Source organism: Zonotrichia albicollis, chromosome 3, assembly GCF_047830755.1.
Source record: "Zonotrichia albicollis isolate bZonAlb1 chromosome 3, bZonAlb1.hap1, whole genome shotgun sequence".
In the NCBI taxonomy this organism is placed as follows: domain Eukaryota; kingdom Metazoa; phylum Chordata; class Aves; order Passeriformes; family Passerellidae; genus Zonotrichia; species Zonotrichia albicollis.
This window is the reverse complement of record NC_133821.1, coordinates 32,707,151-32,727,723: the sequence shown is the minus strand read 5'-3', so window position 1 is coordinate 32,727,723 and position 20,573 is coordinate 32,707,151. Positions and strand designations below refer to the sequence as shown.

The following is a 20,573-nucleotide window of genomic DNA, read 5'->3' as shown; positions in this document are numbered from 1 at the left end:
GCACCGGGCCGTCCCGTGGGGCCGCGCCAGCCCCAGCCCTATCCCCATCGATCGCTGCCGGCGGCGGAGGGCCCGCTGCTCCCGTTTCGGAAAGCGTCACGTTACAATAATTCTCGGCAAAGCCGTCCCGGCACTTTGGCGGGCCTGGAGGGCGCCACGGGCCCCGGGCACCGATGCGGGGCCGCCCAGCGCTCGGAGCGCGGCAGCAGAGCGGCAGCAGCGCGGCATCCCGGGACGCGTCCCGTTACACCGGGGATTCCTGCGCACTCACAGCGCGGGGCTGCCCAGCGCCGGCCCCGGCCGGGCCTCGGACGGCGGCACGGCACAGCAAGGCTCTTGCAAGGGTCCCCGACCCCGAGGAGCGGCTCTCTGAGCGGCCGGGCTCCCTCCTGCCTGCCGCCCTGAGAGCCCCGACGGGCCGGGCGCCGCCGCCGCCGAGGTTCCGCCTCGCTCGGGCACCGGGTTCTAAGGGCGAGCGCGGCCGCATCTCCTCGCCATCCCGGCACCGGCAGGGACATGTAATTTTTTTAATGCGGAGCAGCTCCTCTGCGACAGCTCCGGCAGTCCCTCCAGCCGGTCCCGGGCGATTTCTCAGAGATCGGCTGCGGTGGCTTGTCGCGTTGCTCATGCACCCGCGTTAGTGACCCCGCTCCCGCCGCGGAGGCCCGCGGAGCCGCCTCCGGCCGAGGGCGGCAGCCGGGCCCGGCGGCGGGCACAGAGCAGCCGGCGCGGGGCACACGCGTTGCACCCCGCGGGCAGGGCACGGGCTGGCCCCGACGGCGGCTGCGCTGCCCGGGCCGGCTCCCAAACTTTTGACACGGGGAGCAGCCTGCTGTCCGCGCCCAGGCGAGGGGCCGGCGCCGCGGCTCCCCTCTAGTGAGACGGATGTTCACGGTGGGAACGGGACGAGCGGAGCAGCTGCCCGCCTCAGCGGCGGCACCGGCACCAGAGCGAGCGGGGGGCGAGGTGCGGCCCGGCCCCTCGCCGCTGGCACAGCGTGGCAGCGCCAGGTTTTGGTGCGCCTGCCCTGGCAGCCCTGGTCCCGTCGGGGCTCTCCCCTGCCCTCGGGACTCCCTCTCCCGCCGCCCCGAGGGGCGGGCGCGGGCGGACGGGCCCGGCGAGGCAGCGCCGTCCTTACCTATCGCCGAGCGCCCTGCAGCGCTCCGCTGCCGCTCGGCCCTCCGCAGGACTTTATTCCCTCTCCCTGGTGTATCCCCCGCTGTCCGCAAGCCTGGGGCTGTCTTGCCTCGTTCAGCCTCGCCTCCCCGCCGGCAGCGGCCGGGCAAATCGCACCGGCAGGGGCAGGGGTGCGGGCGCTCCCTGTCCCGCGCTGCGGAAAGCCGCGGTCGGCCGGGACAGAGCGCGCCCGACAGGTTACGGTCCGGATCGCAGCCCGGACCAGCCGAGATCCACTATTGTGGGTGTTTTTTATCTCCCAATTTTTTTCCCCCCAAGTTTTCCACCGGAGGCGGCCGGGAGCGGGACGGGATAGGGTTAAGTTGAGCTAAACTTGGGTCGCGCTGCGCAGGGGGCCGGGGCCGGCAGCAGCGAAGACCCGTGTCTCAGTACCACGGGTTGTTCCACGCGCCGCAACCTGATGCTCGATTTCGTGTTTATTTCCTGCCTCCCACGTGGAAAATGCCCGCGCGGCTGCCGCTGGCAGCCCCGCGAGGCGCGGCGGAGCCGGGGGCACCGAGCGGTGGCGAGCGACGCCGTGCCGCGGGCTGGGCGGCCGCGGGCCCGTCTCTCCCCGAGTTTGTGACCCGCGTGGGGCGGCAGCGCGTTTGCTCCAGCGCTCGATGCTGTACGCGCGGAAGAGGCGCACCCCGTGGCCCCGACACCGCTCGGCGGAAGCCTTCTCGCGTGAAAAACTTCACCGCGCGGGGCACCGCAGAGCAGCCCCCGCCCACGCGGGGGTGACTCTCCTAAAGTTTGTCACCCACCCCTCTCCACGCGGGGCGGCTGTTGTCCGCCCCTCGCCGGTGCGCGGCAGAGGTGAGGGGGGCGCCCCGTCGGGCCGCTTCTGCCGGCGCTCCCGCCCCGCGTCCGTCCGTCCGTCCGTCCGTCCCCGCCGCAGGTGCGCGGCCGCCGCCACCTTCCCGCGGGGACGGGGCGGGGCGACCCCAACCCCCCCGCGCTCCCCTCTCCTCTCTCCCCGCTCCTGCCAAGTTCTCCCCGTCCCCCCCGTCCGTCCCAAGGAGCCTCCCGATTGGGCGCCGGGCCGGGCCCACGTCACTCCGAGTGTGACGTCTAGTCTTCCTGTTTCCTTCAGCTGTGTCTTAAAGTAAATCTTGTGGCGGTGCGGAGCGCTGCTCGGCTCGGCCAGCCCAGCCCTGCCCAGCCCAGCCCTGCCCCGCGCCGCTCCCGCCGCCCCCGCTCCGCTCGGCGCCCGCCGCTCCGCTGCGCTCCGCTCCGCTCGGCGCCCGCAGCCCGCGGCCGCTGCCCGCGCTCCCGCCCGCCCGCCCGCCCGCGCTGCTCGCTCGCCCTCCCCCGCGCGATTATCATATTCATCAGCGGCACCCGGGGCTGCCGGCTGCGCGCGCGTGTCCGCGTGTGCGTGTGTGCGTGTGCGGGGCGCGTGTGTGTGTGCATGTGCGTGTGCGTGTCGCCCTTTCTCTCGTTCCACCGGCAAAAAAAAAAAGCGAGGCTCAGTTTCGTCGCCTTTGCACCGAGTAAGTACCCGCTCCCCCTCCGCGCCCCCTCCGTCCCTCCCCGCTTTCTCGGCCTTTTCAGGTCTTTCGGGGTTTTTTTAATTTTTTTTTTTTTTACCCCTAAATTCGCACTTGCTTGGGCTGCTCTAAATGGTCCGGGGGGAGGGGGGCGGTGATGAAATCCCCAGCAAAATATTGATCACCGTTATCAAACCTGTGCTTCTTTTTCCAGGGGGCAAAATTGCAGTGACTTTATTAGCTGAGTAGTTTTAATTCCCCGGTAGATAAAGCGGTAAGGATTTGTGAGCGGTAAGGAGCCCGATGGAGCGCTCACCGTAGCCTGCCCAGGGCTGAAGAGTAAGTGACCTGCTCGTTGTTAGGTGATCCTCCCCCCCTTCCCCTTCGCTCTCTCGCTGCCACCTTTTGTGGACCGCTCTTTATTTTATTCCGTGGGTTGGAGGGCAGTTTTGCGGGGACGGAAAGCGCAGCGAGTATTTGGCTTCTTGTTGTTGTTTCGAGCTTCTTTCTCCCCCCGTCCCCGCCGAAGTTCCCCATCCCCGCTTTAAACTCCTGCTCCGCTCCTCCGAGCCTCCTCTTTGTCCTGTTTATTATAGCTGCCTTGCTTTTTGTCTCTTCCAATTTGCCTGTCATTTGCATGTCGCTACTTCTCCTTTTTAACCCAAGCCGGGAAGGACAGGGACTTTTTATTCTTACTCTCCTTACCCTTGCAATTACTTTTTCATTTCCAAGCGTGGGACGAGCCGCGAATGGTGGAAATGTATAGAAAATGGGATTTGAGTGGTAGGTAGCGAGCACATGAGAAGAGATCAAATGCAAGTCGCGGGATAAGAGCCTTGATCTGGGAAAAGATTAGGATTATTGGTACTTTCTATTTGTTTGGTTGTTGTTTGTTGATTTTTTTTTCCTCCGGGGGGGATTTAATTCTTTCTTAGCCGTTGATGGAGATCTTTCTTGGCTTTTTCGATTTTCTGTTTAGCGGCTGAGTGACCCGGCTCACTTTGCCATGTGTTTGCGCGGAGTTAAAGCGCAGGAGGGAGCGGTGCTGGGGGGCGTGGGGCCTGCGCGGAGGGGGCGCGCAGGGCAGCGCTGGGGGGGGGGGGGGCCGAAATCGCGGGGCCCGACAGGAGCGGGGCCCGACGGGCTCCGGGCACTCCGCGGGGGCGGAGCGGGGCCCGCGGCTCTTTGCACACAGGGACAAAGTTGCGCGGCCGCCCGCGGTCCGTGCGCGGCGTCTGGTGGGGCCGGGGCAGGTGCGGGGCGCTGCGGGCAGGTGCGCGCCGGGGGGAGCGGGACCGGGGGGTCCCGGGCGCCGCCGCCTCCCTGCGCCGGGAGGGAGGGAGGGAGAGCCGGGGCGGCGGGGGCAACAGCGGGAAGCGGCGCGGGAGCGGTGCCGGGGGGGCGCGGCCGAGGCGGGATGGAGCTCCCCGAGGGGCCGGCGTCGCGTCCTTGTGCTGTGCCCCGGCCGCGGAAGAGCAGGTACGCGGGATATTAACTTAATGTCTTTGACAAAGTAGGGAATTTCAGTCAGGGCTGGCGAGGGACGCGGCTGCAGACTAGAGGTGCCCTTGAACGTCGGGCGAAAGTTGCCAGGACGAGCTTTGGAAAGCCGCTGGTTTCGCACAGGTCCCGAGCGCTGAGCAGACCCCGTGGTGTTTCTGGCTGGATGGCGAGTGTCACCCCAAACCCATCATCCGGGTCTGGGGACGGGCGGGGAGCACGTGGAACGCATCCACGCATCTCTGGCCATGGCTTGGTGGCAGAAGGTGCTGTGTTGTTGAGTGCAGGACACAGAAACGTGTTTGTGTCACCGTGAGGTGTAAAAACTCAGATTATTTGTCACTTCCATTGCCTGTAGAGGCTTGGCAATATCCAGGATGAATTATAGGGAGGCAGTTTCCTTAGCCGTAGATTTGCATGTGGTACATATCCTTTACGTCTTCTTCTCATAGTTTTTCTCTGAGTTGCCATCAATCACTTTAAATTTACGGCCACTGCAGCTCATTTTGCATTTATTTTATCGCTTTTTGTCCAGAGCTTACCTTTAGCAGCAATATCACATTCTGTGAAATGTTTATTAATACTCAAGGGTAGACAGAGTATCAACATTTCAGGAGTTGAACTGTGATAAAAAGTACAATGTATATACTTTTCACTAACAGCTCCCTATTAAATTATTCTGTAAAGTATCCTGTGTTCGCTGAATGGCACTGCCGGTATAAACAGTTAACTTCCCTGCCTGCTGAACTCTGAGGCCTCTCAGTTTGTATAACTTATCTCTTTTATGATTGCTTGATAAATTGAGATGTTCATAAGAATGGACACATTTTCAAATTGAAAGGTTTAATTCGATTCAGGGCAGAATTGTAAATACTGCAATTTGTAGTCTCTAAATAGTGATTTATTCTGACTCAAAGTGCATGCAGCCTAACTGCTAAATTAAGTAATTTAAGAATTGTGATGTAATGACATCGTGTAGCGTGGAAAAAATAGTATATTGGAAAACTTGGGCTGAATTCAGAGTAGGAATCTTGAGAACCTTTCAGTATTGTCTCTACACAGAGGCGATGTGAATTATTTTCTTCATGATCAGTGAAATAACAGGGACCAAACTGGCTTGAGAGGAGAAAAATGTTTTCAGTTTTCTACTTTGAGCAGCTTGATTTCTTTTTCTCATTCAAAAGATCTGTTTCCTCAAGCAGTGCCGAGCAGGGCTGTGTGATGGAGGGCCCTGCATCTCCCCAGTTTAAAGGCCTGAACTAATGAGATGCCGAATCCCTCCTGTTACTGAGCTCTGTAGTTGATGGGAATTGTGGATGCTTGGCATTCATAGGAATTGCTGAATACCTTGCTCTATTGGGCCCTGGGTATCACCAGGTTCATAAAACAAGGGTTGCTTTTTCCTTTTAGGCTAAAGAGCAAGCAGCATAATTTTGAAGTAAATCAGGCACTGATTTTTGCTGCTGCTTCTTCTTGTGGAGAAATCCTAGTAAAGTAGTTTTTTACTGCCCAAATAGTTCCTCATCCTTACTGCCTTGTTTCAAACTCCTTGTTAGACATCTCAGCTAAGGGAGTTGGATAATCTTTTCTCCCAAGAAAACTTGTGTTAGAACTGCACAGAAAGGTAGTACTTTCTCCCAAGAAAGCTTGTGTCAGAGCTGTGCAAAAAGGTAGCACTTTCTCATTAGTGGCTGATGTGATTTTAGCACTGAACAGATATGGTGAACAGATGTCATCTGTTCTTCAAATTTTAGCTGTGGTTTTGTGCATGAAATGCTGTTGACTAGAATAATTTTCATCCTTTGCTTCCTGGCTGATTCTGGCAAAGCCATACCCTTGTGTAGTGCGTTAGAGTGTAAGATCTAAATATTTCTATTAGCGGAAGGATGTTAAATTTCTTGCGTGGTATTGGCATAATGGGCTGACATGAAGCAGGCAGACTCTGGACCAACGAAAGTAGTCAGCTTGTGAAAAGATGGGAGCGATTTCAGCTGTATAAACTGATATCTCCTTGAATTAATCCAAGCATATCCATCAAGTTTAGCACTCTTGTGCTGTGTATTTAATGGCTGTTCAGGTTAGGCTAGGGTTCTTTAAAGGGGCTGACGAGGGCGCGTTTGAATTTACATCTCCTTTGCATCCTGTAGGTGTTTGAATTAATAGAGGAGAAAATGATCAACATCTTTCTAGATCAAGATGAGTTAACACAATTGATTACAAAAATTGATTTATTAATAGTGAGTATGGTTAAATACCTGACAGCATACTCATTTTGACAAACCATAGCCAAAGGTTTGGTAACAGCAACTCTTTGAGACTTAGAAATTAATCTGTTACCATTTTAAATGTCAATGCATATCAAATGGATATGAAATAAACCCATGCCTGTAGCTGCTGTGCTGTTAAGAGGTTATTCATAGCTACATTGTAATCATATCTCCTTAAACAAAAGATTTGAAAAGTAAATTTGTAAATAAAATACTACTGCTATATTTATAGATGGACATAGAAAGCACTGAGGTCCTTGGTATGATTTTTCCTTCCATCGGCATGGAAAACGTTTGGTTTCTGAGGAAGCCACGTTGTGCGAGTTGAGGCTGGAGATGTGGCCGGTGAATTTAACATAAATACACTTGGCATGCGAGGAGTATCAAAAGCGATGCATAAACCAAATTTAACTTTCGCAAATTTAAAACTCTGCAATTCAAAAAGAAATGGTGCTTCTGGAGATTTCTACGTAGATCTTGACAACCAGAGCCTATCTTGCCAGCTCTGTTTTTCTGGAGAGCTGGGCAGAGACTTTAGATGTATAAAATATAGTTTTGAGACAATGTACAGCCAAAGTACTGGTGACTGTCTAAAGGACACACGCTTCCTAATTATTTCTCCCCCTCCCCAAGATTTCCTTATTTATTCAGTTCTAATCTAATCAGTCTTGAATTCTACCTGTTGTGGCTGGGATTTTGCATCCCGCTCTAAGTGCCATTCCACTCCCCTTGAGGTGCAAATTGGTTTTGGTCCTCAGAGAATGAAATATTAACTGGCCATTCAATGCCCGTTCTGTTTTGTCAGGCTAAAGTAGAACTATTTCTCGTATTTAAGCCGAAAGGCACGTAAGCCTTAAAGCTGGCAGCCCGGCTGGCTCAGGATAACACCAGGGCAAATGGGAGATGTTGCTTAATACCCAGGTTAAGTGTACGATAACTCCGATGCTTTCAGCTTCCATTGAGGGAAGGAGGGGACGTGGCTCTGCAGCACCTCCTGCCACATGTTTGTGGTGGCAGGAATGGGCTGTGGAGCAGCGGCTGGCGCAGGGGCTTGGGGAGGGAAATGGACACTGGGGAGGAAGGATGCATGGCAATGACCTTCCAACCTGGCGCAGGACAGCCTATTTCCTGAGCTGCTGACTCAAGGGTACAGCAAGCCCTCCCCATGTGTGTCCTTGGTTGGGGTTGGGCAAGAGAGAGGGGAACTGTGGTCAGGCACCTCGAATTTTCTGGGAAAAGTGCAAAACTTGTAACCTGACATGAGGTTTCTGGTGTGAGTCTGGGAACGTATTGCTGGCTCTCAATCAAGCATAGCTTGACTGCAGAAAAGGAAGGAAAAGCGTGAAGGTTTTCAGTGTTGGTGGGTTTTGTTTGTGGTTTATTTTCTTTCCCTATTGGCAAGTATTATCTTTATGGTAGATGCCTTCAGAGTATCTTAGGTGAAATAAGCAGGAGCTCTTTCTGTTGTCTTCCAATTAGTTTAGATCTCTTTCAAATGAACACCACTGGACTGAAAGGTCAAACTCAGCCTTGGCTTATTCTGTGCCAGTGCCTTGGCCAGTTCTTTACAAAAACAGCCTTTCTGATATTCCTCAGGTTTTTGGGGTTTTTTTTGGGGATGGTCTAATTGTAAGGCCTGATTCTGCCCCCTGAAAAGCTCAATTTGCATCAGCTGGGAGAAAACAGAAGACAGCCTTTTACACGCTGCCAAGCAGGGCCTGACCCTACCCCTCACACATAGCAGGATTTTGGTATTCCTGGACTCCAGGGGCGTTGCTCGGAGGGTGGGATGCTCCTTGGTGTGCAGGTGGCAGAATTGGGCCCCTGCAGCAGAAATCCTTGTTATTTCATTATTTTCATCATGAGGTAACCAAACATAACTTGCTTAATGTACTTTTTGATAAGAAAAGATCTCTGAAGACAGTGACCTGATAATAGGTCAAGGTGTTTGGATTTTGCATCCAAATTAATGATACTTTTTGGTTTTAATATATTTTTTATCATTCTTTGGTCTCCTGTATGCAAGGAACCTGTAATGTAAACAAACATCATGTCCCTTGCATAGCTCTCTCTGACACCAGATCTCTGAAAATTCTTTTAGTACATCCAGAATACATGAGCACAGGCTGCAAAATAAACATAATGTTTCTAAGTATTAAAAGCTGGTTTATTTTTTTCATCCTGGTTGCAAACTAAGCATTGACTACTGTCTTGATTTTTGGATTTTACAGATTATTTCATGCTGAAATTATGCCTATTTGCATGGATAGTCATTCTTTAAAACTAGCCACAGATGCAGTCCTAGGGAGCGCGTAGATGTTTTTACAGGTGAACCGAAAGAGATGGGAGCAATTCCAAAAAGTCTGCATGCTGCCTTTGGCAATATACCCTGTTATTGTGAAGACTGTGCTCTGTTAAGCAAATGTAAAGTTTAATATTAGATAAGCGTTGCATGAAAAATATTCTAATTTTCCTCAGTGTTAAATTTTAAGAAACAGGAAACAGTGTCTAATGCTTTATGTGCAATGTGAGTTTAGCATCACTAGTTAATAAGTCACAAATTATGTCAAGAGCCTTTTACAAAATGCAAGGAAGTGTGTTATCTTTTTATGCTGTGTTCCTGGGAAACAATGAGAGTTCATATAAAGAGAAGGTATCTTCCTTTCTCACGCAGCTGATTGATGTTATTTCTTTCATCTTTCCATATTTTTTCTCATCTTTTCTGCATGTCACAGGAAATAAGATTCTGTGTATTCAAAATGCTCCACGTAAGAAGGGCTTCACTGGGCATTTGAGATATTGTTCTTGGAGATTTTTCTAAAGCACAGAGATGTGACACTGAACATGCCTCATTTCTGCTATGCAAAAAATTTAACATTATGTATTTTAGTGTATGAAATACAGCATCTTCAGCCTTTGGTAGCAGGGCTTGCTTTGAGAATGCAAGTTGTGAAAAGGGAAGGAATGTATGGGGAATTCAAAACACTGTTGTGGCTCGTCAGTGGTACGTACGAGCCTGTGCTAACGAACTACATTTTGGCCTTTATTTGATCACATTTCTGTAAATAGTATAATACTGATCATAAAATATTTTAATGCATTTTTGCTTTGCTGAATAAATGCTTCCCTAATGATTTAAGAGAGGGGATTTTTTCCCCAGTGTAAGCCTGAATGCGTCTATGATTTCTTTGCCTTTCACATACACATATACCATCCTACCTAGAATTATTTGAAAGTTGTTTTTGTAGCCTTCAAAGGTTTATTTACCAGTTTTGTCTCTCTAAAAAGCAAAACTACAACTGCGTTTTTTACATTGCAATTGAATTTTTTTTTAATCCAAATTTTATACAATTTCTTGTTTTAACAATAAATCTTAAATAAGGAGTACTTTCATCTTCTTTTGTAACATGTATCTCAATGCCCTAAATTTAATCAATTGGTTGTCAGAGGCTGTGTTCTTCTAATCTACTCTTTCTTCTGAAGATAAACAGTATCATTTTAGGCATTTGTGCAAGAGAATCATATTACTGGTGCTTAAGCAGTTTTTGCTTTTTTAAATCTTAATCCATCTTAAACCAGTGGAGCAGAAATATTTAAAAATGTTTCATTTCAAGCAGAGTGCATAATAAATTGCAATAATTGTAATGTGCCATAAATCCCAGAGCCTATGCATTTTGCATTTTATTCAGGATTGAGGTCAGGAAATTTGGAGAAATTTAAAGAAAATGATTCATCAGTCCTTTTGTTCTGTTGGCCAGGGTCCCAGGATTCTTGAGCTGAGCCCAGCTGACAAGCTTTTGAAGATGGCACAATAACAGTCCAGTGATGCCTGACCATGACAGCACAGCCCTCTTAAGCAGGCAAACCAAGAGAAGAAGAGTTGACATTGGAGTGAAAAGGACGGTAGGGACAGCATCTGCATTTTTTGCAAAGGCAAGAGCAACGTTTTTTAGTGCCATGAATCCCCAAGGTTCAGAGCAGGATGTCGAGTATTCAGTAGTGCAGCATGCAGATGGGGAAAAGTCAAATGTACTCCGCAAGCTGCTGAAGAGGGCGAACTCATATGAAGATGCCATGATGCCTTTTCCAGGAGCAACCATAATTTCCCAGCTGTTGAAAAATAACATGAACAAAAATGGTGGCACGGAGCCCAGTTTCCAAGCCAGCGGTCTCTCTAGTACAGGCTCAGAAGTACATCAGGAGGATGTATGCAGCAACTCTTCAAGAGACAGCCCCCAAGAGTGTCTTTCCCCTTTTGGCAGGCCAACTATGAGCCAGTTTGATGTGGATCGCTTATGCGACGAGCACCTGAGAGCTAAACGCGCCCGGGTTGAGAATATAATTCGAGGTATGAGCCATTCCCCCAGCGTGGCATTAAGGGGCAATGAAAATGAAAGAGAAATAGCTCCGCAGTCTGTCAGTCCCCGAGAAAGTTACAGAGAAAACAAACGCAAGCAAAAGCTGCCGCAGCAGCAGCAGCAGAGTTTCCAGCAGCTGGTTTCGGCGAGGAAGGAGCAGAAGCGAGAGGAGCGCAGACAGCTGAAGCAGCAGCTGGAGGACATGCAGAAGCAGCTGCGCCAGCTGCAGGAGAAGTTCTACCAGATCTACGACAGCACCGACTCTGAAAATGATGAAGATGGCAACCTGTCTGAAGACAGCATGCGCTCGGAAACCATGGACGCGAGAGCCGGCGACTCTGTCGGCAGGTCAGACAATGAGATGTGCGAGCTGGACCCGGGGCAGTTCATCGACCGGGCACGGGCCCTCATCCGGGAGCAGGAGGTAGAGGAGAACAAGCCAAAAAGAGAAGGTCCTAAGGAGAAGGAGCAAGGGCCAAACGCCTTCCACCCCGAAGGCAAACACTTGGCTGAGACCCTCAAGCAGGAGCTGAACACTGCCATGTCACAAGTCGTGGACACAGTGGTCAAAGTTTTCTCATCCAAGCCCTCCCGCCAGCTTCCTCAGGTCTTCCCGCCCCTCCAGATCCCGCAGGCAAGGTTCGCCGTCAACGGGGAGAACCACAACTTCCACACAGCCAACCAGCGCCTGCAGTGCTTCGGGGACGTCATCATTCCCAACCCCCTGGACACCTTCGGCAGCGTCCCCATGCCCGGCGCCACCGACCAAACCGAGGCGCTGCCCCTCGTCGTCCGCAAAAACTCCTCTGACCAATCGGCCTCGGCCCCGCCGGCCGGTGGCCACCACGCCTCCCTGCACCAGTCCCCGCTCTCAGCCACCGCCGGCTTCTCCACCTCCTCCTTCCGCCACCCCTTCCCGCTGCCCCTCATGGCCTACCCCTTCCAGAGCCCCCTGGGCGCCCCGTCGGCCTCCTTCCCGGGGAAAGAGCGCGCCTCCCCCGAATCCCTCGACCTGACCCGGGAGACCACCAGCCTGAGGACCAAGATGTCATCGCACCACATGAACCACCACCCCTGCTCGCCGGCCCACCCCCCCAGCGCTGCCGAGGGCCTCTCCTTGTCCCTCATTAAGTCCGAGTGTGGCGACCTGCAAGACATGTCTGAAATCTCGCCCTACTCGGGAAGTGCAATATCCTTTTCAAAAGATGATTGATAATCGGCAGTGGCCGGTGGGAGAGGACGAGGGGCCGTGCTGGTGCCAGGGGGCTTCCCACAGGTGCTGCAGGAGTGGGCGCTCACAGGGTGCTGGGGGGCGGCTTGGTGAGGCCAAATAGAACACGTGGTGTTGACTGACAGCACTCTTCCAGCAATGGTGTTCACCTCGAAAAGCCACTGGCCCTCCCCCAGCCTTTAGTCCGCCTCTGGGGTCAGGAAGGCAGCCAAACCCATGGCCTGAGTGCCAGTGGGTTTCCCTGGGCTGGCAGATCTTTCCTCAGGCAGGGAGGTGATCGAGGGGGCATCACCCTCAGCCAAAAACCATTCCAGCTACGGCCAGGCCACCTCTTCTCCCTCCCCTGCCAGAGCAGTGCACAGTCCCTGTTAATGGTGTCATGGCTGGGGCTCTCAGAGAGCCACGGTCTGGTTGTCTGTGAGAGTTCAGCTCTCAAGTGCATAAGGGAAACGAAGCACAAAAGACACAGGTACTGATATATTCAGGCTGCATCAAGTTCTTTCCCCCACCCAGAGGTCTGTTCCTCAGCCCTTGTGCAGCTGCCTGCTATGCATGATTAACCTCTGTTCAGCCATACACAGAAATCTTTTGTCCTAACATACACAAAGCAAATTATTTTGGAAAGCCAGAGAGAACAATTAAATATAAAACTTCAGCTGTATTAAATTTACAGGACCAGGACACTTCCCCTGCTTAAGAAAAAAAAAAAAGATGATAATAAAATCTCTCATTTTAGCTCAATAGCAGGCTTTAGTTAGGGTGACAAATCCATCTCTGCCTTTATTTAGGCATATCAAGACATAGTAATCATCTTTTTTTTTCCCCCTCTGGAAACTAGTACTAGGGGTTTTTTTGGGTTAGTTTTTCTTTTTTTTCTCTTTTAGCAGTAATGCTTCCCAGTCCTTCCATCTTTTCCCATAACATGCTTTTTGATCAAAAAGTTTTGCTTCCAGGTACAGTTGTATTGAAAGCAAATAAAATAACATGTCTATCCCCATGCTAAAATTGAGGATTTTGCATGAAGAGTAGATGAATAATTTTTCCCATCTCCAAGATCCCAGCAGAAGGCAACAGTGCCAGCACCCAGCCCTAGATGCATCTAATTTCATTCCCAAGATGATGAAAGTGATAAAAGTAATAGCGACAGAATAGCTCTGCCCCTCTGTGGGTAACAGTAGCAATGGTGAGGAACTTTTCCCCTTTGGAGGGGCATCCTGTGGAGGCAGATGCCCGAGGCTGTGCCTTTTCCCTGGGTATCTACCAGGTGATTGATAACTCTGGTGGTTTTAGAATAATTCAACCACATCTTCTATAGACTTGTTCAATCCTCGGGAGGGTGCTCTCAGGGCTCTGGACCTGCTGATTACCTGGTTTTCCTACCCCTCCCATGGTAGTGGGCACCACTGGGGTAGGGCAGGCACTGCAGGTCCAAAGCCCATTACCACCACCCTTTGATCCAACTTGGGTCTGGCCTGGGTCAGGATTGGTGCTGTCTAACCTGTGTGAACAGTCCCATTTCTATAGGGGAAAACATTTTGGGTTGGAGAGCACCTTCTTTAGGTGTTGGTGGTTTTGGGAACCAGCTGGTAGTGGATGTGGTGTTTGAGGTACTCTTGCCCAGAAAATGATCTTGTGGAGTGTTGGTAGCAGGGAAATCTCCTTACTGTCTACATTGTAAGGCAGAACAGAGGCAATCTAGGAGAAGCATCACTCTCAGAGATGGCCCCAATTACTTGGGAAGCTCCAAACCAAATATATCTCCTGCATATTGAAATGCAAGCGCAGTGCTTGGAAAGCAGACCTGAGGTCAACAGGAGAGGCAGCTGAGGGCAAGACTCAGGCCAGGGCAATTAATTTCTACCAAACGGTACAGTGGCATACTAATTGTTTTTTTGTATTAAAGTAGTTTTCCCATCCTGGGAGAGCAGTGAGGAGAGGAGAAACATGCCAAGAGTGGGAACTAGGAGTAGTTCTAGGGCTGCACTTGATCCTTGCCACCCATGGAGCATCTGTCCCCCACCCCTCCCATTTCTCCCCCTTTCTGCTGGTCTTTTTCACTGATGCTCGCTAATGGAGCTTGTTGCTTCTGCTGAAACAGGGGTGCAAGAGTCCCCTGCTGCTCCAAGGGACAGCCAGGAGAAATGCTGGTGCTACCGTGATCCCTTTTCTTTTTCACTGCCCTGCTTCTTTCCCACCTAGGCACTAGAGCAGGCTGCAATTTGTTCTGGGTTTCAGTACAAACCAGATTTATTAAATAACCCTTCTACACTTGTACCCTGGTATACAGCTCAACTGTAGGAATGAATGTTTTTTTCCTAGCAGCAGCTCATTTGTCCAGGTAGCTTACAATTTTCCAGGAAAGGCGTGGTGTGGAGGTTGTTTTGTTTCTGGTCAATTCTGTTGTGGCACTTTTATTTTACATGGTTGAATGTGCATCTATAGGGACTATATTTCTTGAAAGAAGCAGATCTTTCTTCCCTGCAGAAAGTAACATCTGTTTTCCTGGACAATGAAGCCAGGATGAGAACACAAGACCAGCAGATACAGCCAAGTTCAGGTTTTAGTAGTAAGTTAAACACTAAACTAGCCTGGGTTTTGTTTTCTTGGATTTTTTTTTTTCCTAACCAACGGCTGTAAAATGTATCTGATCATTCTTTGCTGAATTGCAGAAGGAAATGGTTAATGTTTGTGTATGTTGCTAAACAAGATAAGATGCACCTGCAGTCTGAATTCCCATCTTGGTCATGAATGCAGTCTGTATCTTTGCAAACTAATCTGTTTAATCAAATATTAAGTTTTATTCAAATTCAAAAAGAAACAGACAGTGAATTGTTTTTCTGCATGATCTTTCTTTGTCATGCATCCTCTTTGCATCTCAAGAAAAATAGCCTTGTTCAGTCACAAAACATTTGCATAGATCAAAATTGAAGCACAACAGCAGTTTGTGTGCTGCTAAGACATCTGTAAAGATGAAGAAGTTTAGCGTGTTCTCCCTGACAGGAGGGTTTAGAAAAATTAGTGCAACTTTTTACAATTTTACTTATTTTTAAACAGAATTCCAATCCAACTGGAGTAAGTTTCAAAGTCCCAATATGTGAAAGCTATAATTAGTGGATTACAACATTTTGAAATGAGGAGTTATTACATCTGACTAGAATTAAACTAATTAAACTTTAAAAAAAAGGAGAGATTGTATAGCAAGCTGGATAACTCCGTGTTGATGATAAAACCTGGGTGATGAACGAATGCTTTGCAGCCAGCCAGCCCTTCTTTGGAGGGATTTGAAGATGCTCTGAGATACAGTTTTTTGGAGCTTTGCTGATTAAAAGTACCTGAGGTGTAACTTAAGAAGCAGCTTGGCTTTACTGCTGCAGATTTTTTTTACCTGATACAGTCTATTCTTACCACTTTTCCTTCAGCTCAGTGCATGCGTGGGCTAGAAAAGCCTGTTAGAGCATTTGTGGGGGCTCAGGCTGAGAGTAACAGGAGTGAAAGATCATCTGTGCTGAAAAATATTTTTGCAAAAGAGGAGCATTACCTGGGAGGAGGATTGAAGTGCAAATGAATCAAATGCTGTTCAGTGCCACCCCTGTGCTTCTTCTGTTAAAACACATGAGAGCATGTATATGTTTTGTCCCCATATGTTTTGTTCCCAGTCTTTCACTTCCTCTTTCTAGGGCTTTGCCATTTTTCTGCTGCTGCTGTGTTAGGTGAGGCAGCGTTGTGCTGTGTAAACTCACAATGCTGAGACTCTCAGGTTGTTTGAACACTGCTTTAGGTTCAGCTGCAGTACACTGTTCCTCTGATCTTTTATGTTCCTGAGCAGATGTCTTTCATTAATTTATGGATTTATCATCTTTTCTTTCTCTCCTTTTTTTTTTCTTTCCTTTTTTTTTTTTTTTTTTTTTTTTTTTTACACCTGGCAGCTGGCTCAAGTTTCAGCAGTTATTGTCTATTTTGCATTACCCATAGAATTGAATGTCATCTGTCTTCACAAAGCTATAGCTAAGAGAATTGAGGCAAGCCACACGAGCTGCTGGGACAGAGCTTGTTTGCGTTCCATTCGGCACCCCTCCTCCCTTTACCTCCTTAATATTTATTTGTGCTCGTTTTCTTTCCTGGCCTTGAATGGGGCTTAGCTCGTGTTCGGTACAGCTGTATGTTTACTGAATCTATTTCATCATGAGTCATTGTGCGTGTGTAAGTATCCTGGAAACAGCTAGTGCTTTCTTGGAAGAACAGTTGCTTTTCAGCCCAAGCACTTAAAAAGGAAATTAAGCAATTGGTCAGTTCAGTTTTTTTTTTTTCTTAAATAGCAATGGGTTATCTAATTCTTAGCTCTTAAGTCCGTCATTAACTATTTTTTGCTAAATTATTACAGATCGTATTTTTTATCACAGTAAAGCGTTAACCTTAGGATCAAGATATACAGATTTGTTGCATATTTGATATTACTTTGAGGCTGCCAAGTGCTTAAGAACAAGTATAATTTTAATAAAAAATGGATTGCTGGGAATTTGAGTCTCAGAGCATCTTTTAATACATGCTTCATTCAATATCAATATCCTCTGGCATTAGAGCAGAAAATATTTAAAAATCCTAAATGCAGAAGGAATCCAAATGCTTAGACAACTGTCTAATATGCTTAAATCCAGCAAATGTGAGAGGGGTTTTTTGAAATTTAAGTCCATCCTTGAGCTTGCATTGAAAGAGAATATACACCAAACTCGACGTTAACATATTGTCGGCGTCAGAGGAATTGCAAATTAAGGAGACTCAGGATTACTTTCTTTTCTCTCCTACTGGAGTTCCCCTTTGGACCCCCACTTCCCTGAAAGGATCACATAACAAAATGGATTTCTGGCATAGAAGTTTTGATTTGTCTAAAACTCTTATCACTGAGCAATAGGTGACAGCTTGCTACTATTATTTCACTTACGTATTTTGACAGATGGCACTGCTGAGTGTAATGCTCTTTTAGACTTCTCTATCAGTCTAATGGAGGTAACTGGAGGTTCTTTCAACTCTTCTCTTGGCACAAGAAGTATGTCAGTCATAAATTATCTTCTTTGTAATCATTAAGCATCTAAAACAAAATGCAAGTTCAGCTGAGCCGTTTTCCATGTACTTCCAGATAATAAGAGGTTTTTAAACTAATATTGTCAATGCCTTTTTTTTTAAAATGCTGCATTTTTCTAATCTAAAAATGAACTTTGTAACTGAAATAAAGGGAGAGGGTTTCAGCAGATTTCAGGAATTAGGGAAAAAGGAATTTTGCTGAAAAAGCCTAGCTAATCATCAGTAGGCTGCTGATAAAAATTAGTCTGTGTTTCCCATGTCGAGGCCTGGAGTGGGATGTTCTGTGCTGACGTGCACCCGGCTGTAAGGCAGAGGAGGCACCTTGGTTGCAGTGCATCTGTCAGCTTGATTGACCTTTGCCCGCCATAAGGTGTGAACTGAGCGAAATTTTCAACAACTGTGTTTAGGAGAAACAGTCCTTAGAGAAGCTTCTGGGAAGAACCCTTAATTGACCTTGTGGGGGCCTCATTGATTTTCTCCACGTGCATCTTCATTTCTGATAAATTATAAAGCCATTAATTTGCTGAGGAAATGGCAGGGCCAGCCTGCGGCACAGATGTGACCAGAGCCATCCTAGCACGCAGTTCACAAAAGGGAGCCAAGAAGCTGGGAGAAAAATCAGCAAGCCGAGATTGTTATGGTTAGCTTCACATTCCCTTGGGAACTCTTTTAGTTGCTTCTGTTTACAGATCTAAAAGGTAATGATGTTTCCAGGATAAATAGGCTGCCTTATAGGGTAAGTGGCCATTTATTGATCTGCTAGCCCTCATGTATTGATTGGTTAGCCCCAAATACAGCTCCGTTCTCCAAGGAGTTAACTGTGTAAATCAGGAGGCGACAAGTTTGTGGCAGAGGGATTCAGCGGCCAAGGGGCTCTGCCTGCTACAAATTTCACTTTGATTTGCAGGCGAGCCACTGGAGCAAAGCAGCAGCAGGACTAGGGAGATCTACCCCAGATATTAAAATTTATCGACACGAATGGAACAGGTGAAATGTGCTGTCTGTGTAAAACTGCTCAAAATCATAAAGTGCCCCTGATTGTCTCACATGCTTTGGTTTTATATTGTGTGCAAGCAGCACAACACCGAGAGGAAAAGAAGCTTTAGCTGGCATTGCAAAGGAGAAGGAGAAAAAAGCTCCCGATAAGTTTTCTGCGGCACATGCTTCCTGCATTTGTTTCCGTAGCAACAAGTGAATGTACATATGGTACACAATCCCTAAACTTGCAGGGTCCTTGAGACCCAGCACCTAAACTGATAGGAAGCACAGGGTTAAAGTTTCGTGGCCTCTCGTCCCATGTTTGCCTGTTTTACAGAAAATTACAGCGCAGCAGTTCAGATGTTAATACTTTCTCCTGTGGTCTCGGGAACCATAGAGTATTTAATGGGGCACTCTGTACATTCAGAACCAGGTTTCTCAAGAAAAGAATTTTCCTTTACTAATTCAATCCTACATGCAGGAAGGCTTGTCACCGAATCACTTGAAAAAGGCCAAGCTCATGTTCTTTTACACCCGGTACCCAAGTTCCAATATGCTGAAAACCTACTTCTCAGATGTAAAGGTAAGAAAATCTCTTCTGCCCCCACTCTTTCTCCTTACTGCATGCTGCATTTTCTCACAAAATGGTATTGTTTTATCATGTTAGAAATTAATAGTATTTCTGGGTACATAAAGTTTACATCCTGACCTTATTCACTTGTTCTTCCTGTTGAGGTGTACTCTGCTTGTGCCTGGATAAGGAAAGGGAATGTTTCTAAATCTAAAAAAAAATTGAAATTTTAAAGCAAAGTAAGGATAATTATTACAGTAAATTAAAGGGTCTCCATTATATATCCTATTAAAAAAGGAGATTTTTTTTTTGGTGGTAGAAATGTACTTCCAAGAACATTTTGGAGCAGTTCTCAAGTACTCCCTCATTGTTTCATTTCGGTTGGTTTCCTCATATTTGTGCTTACATAAGCAGAGTGTAGAATCCCTTTCTTTCTGTCAAAAAGAAACAGTACATTGAAATTCTCCATGCAGAAGCTGCTTAAAAACAAAAGTGATGATTGTCTCTTATTTACAACTTAATTTGTTGTTGATGCAGAGTACACTGAGCATAAGGAGGATGAATAAAGTGACAGATTCAGGCCACATTATTCAAATGAGGATATGAAAGCTGTCGACATACAGCTGCATCCTCCCTCATTCTACAGAATATTAGGACCTCCTGATTTTTTTTTCTAAAAGTAATTGTTCCTTCACATCAACTTGATTTTGTGTTAATCATCTAAGTTTTTTTTTTAAAAACCCATAGATTGTGTTTTAATGATTATAATGGTGTGCATGGTGTCATTATCTAAGTAACTTTATAAACATTACATTAGCTTAAATTAGTTTGTTACATATCGTTTCCCCCCCTGCATGTCTCCCCCCAAAACAAATTACAGAAATCCTTCTTTTAATCACTTTTGGGTTATGGTTTCTTCAGTCTTAGTGGGAGATTATCCCACAGGTTGTGAACTTGGCCCAGTTTCTGCTGATCAGTTTTCTTTGGTCAAGTTTCTTGGCAGTTTTTCCCTTTATTTTTTTCTCATTTAATGTTGCTTGCACATCTCAATACGCTCCTGCCCCTCGCAGCCGTGTCCTTGGAGGTTCCTCTATTCAATGCCATGTGCTGAGCGGATGGTGACAACATTTATAAAAAGGAGGGGGGGAAGCAATACAGGCACTTCCTAGGCTAAATGGCTGGTCAAGAATCATTAAACACACACAAAAAAAGCTGCAAATGGTGCAGCAGGCCAAGTGGAGGGTTTGCTCTCAGAGTGGATCCACCTGGAATGGAAAAATCGGAGGGAGCGTTTCAGGCAACACTGCTCCGATGAGGTGCCACAGGCAGATGTAGAGCTGGCAGGGCTGCTCAGGAGGGTCTGCTCTGGGGCTACTCTGTGACTTTGCCCCTGCACGTTCACACAGCCAGGTGTGCTGAAGTGGGGATATTTTTTTGCTGGCGTCTGCTTTATTTCCACTTTTTAAGAAGATACACACATGTGTTTGTGTGCACACGGTGACTTTGTCTTCTGACAAAGTTGTGTAAAATACAGAAATTTACTCTAGTTCCACCTAACATTTATACAGCACCAGGAGAAACCCAAAAAAGCTTTACAAACCACCGGTTTGGGATGGAGTCATTTGGCCAAAACCGATTGCATCCACTTCCCTGGGGACACGTGACAGCCACACATGGTCAGCAGCACCAGAGAACTGGGCATGCAAATATTGGATGCACTAATCTTTTCTTGAGCTTTTCCATACCTTTAAATGCTTCAAAGTGCTTAGCATGTTTGCAGTTTCTAGAGCCAAAGGATGCTCCCCCTTTAGCCCACGTGCAGTCCCATTAGCTTCACCCCTCCTTCTCACGGAAACGAGAGGACATAATTTTGCTTAAATGGAGCCAGAACGTCCTTGTGGTTTAAGCAGGTGTCCCCTA

General features: G+C 48.1%; 1 protein-coding gene across 8 annotated transcripts in view; it reads left to right on the top strand.

Moving 5' to 3' along the window:
* Positions 1-2,484: 2,484 nt before the first annotated feature.
* The window catches only part of PROX1 (prospero homeobox 1), a 49,557-nt gene continuing 31,468 nt past the window's right edge, over positions 2,485-20,573 (top strand). Inside the window, exons 1-4 of one of the 8 annotated variants that reach the window (XM_074537096.1) lie at positions 2,485-2,672; positions 2,936-3,008; positions 10,195-11,985; positions 18,560-18,665. In XM_074537096.1, coding sequence (XP_074393197.1) covers positions 10,262-11,985; positions 18,560-18,665 — 1,830 coding nt within the window. In that variant the 5' untranslated portion in view covers positions 2,485-2,672; positions 2,936-3,008; positions 10,195-10,261. The other 7 variants (XM_074537095.1, XM_074537103.1, XM_074537097.1 and 4 more) reach the window with 7 other exon arrangements.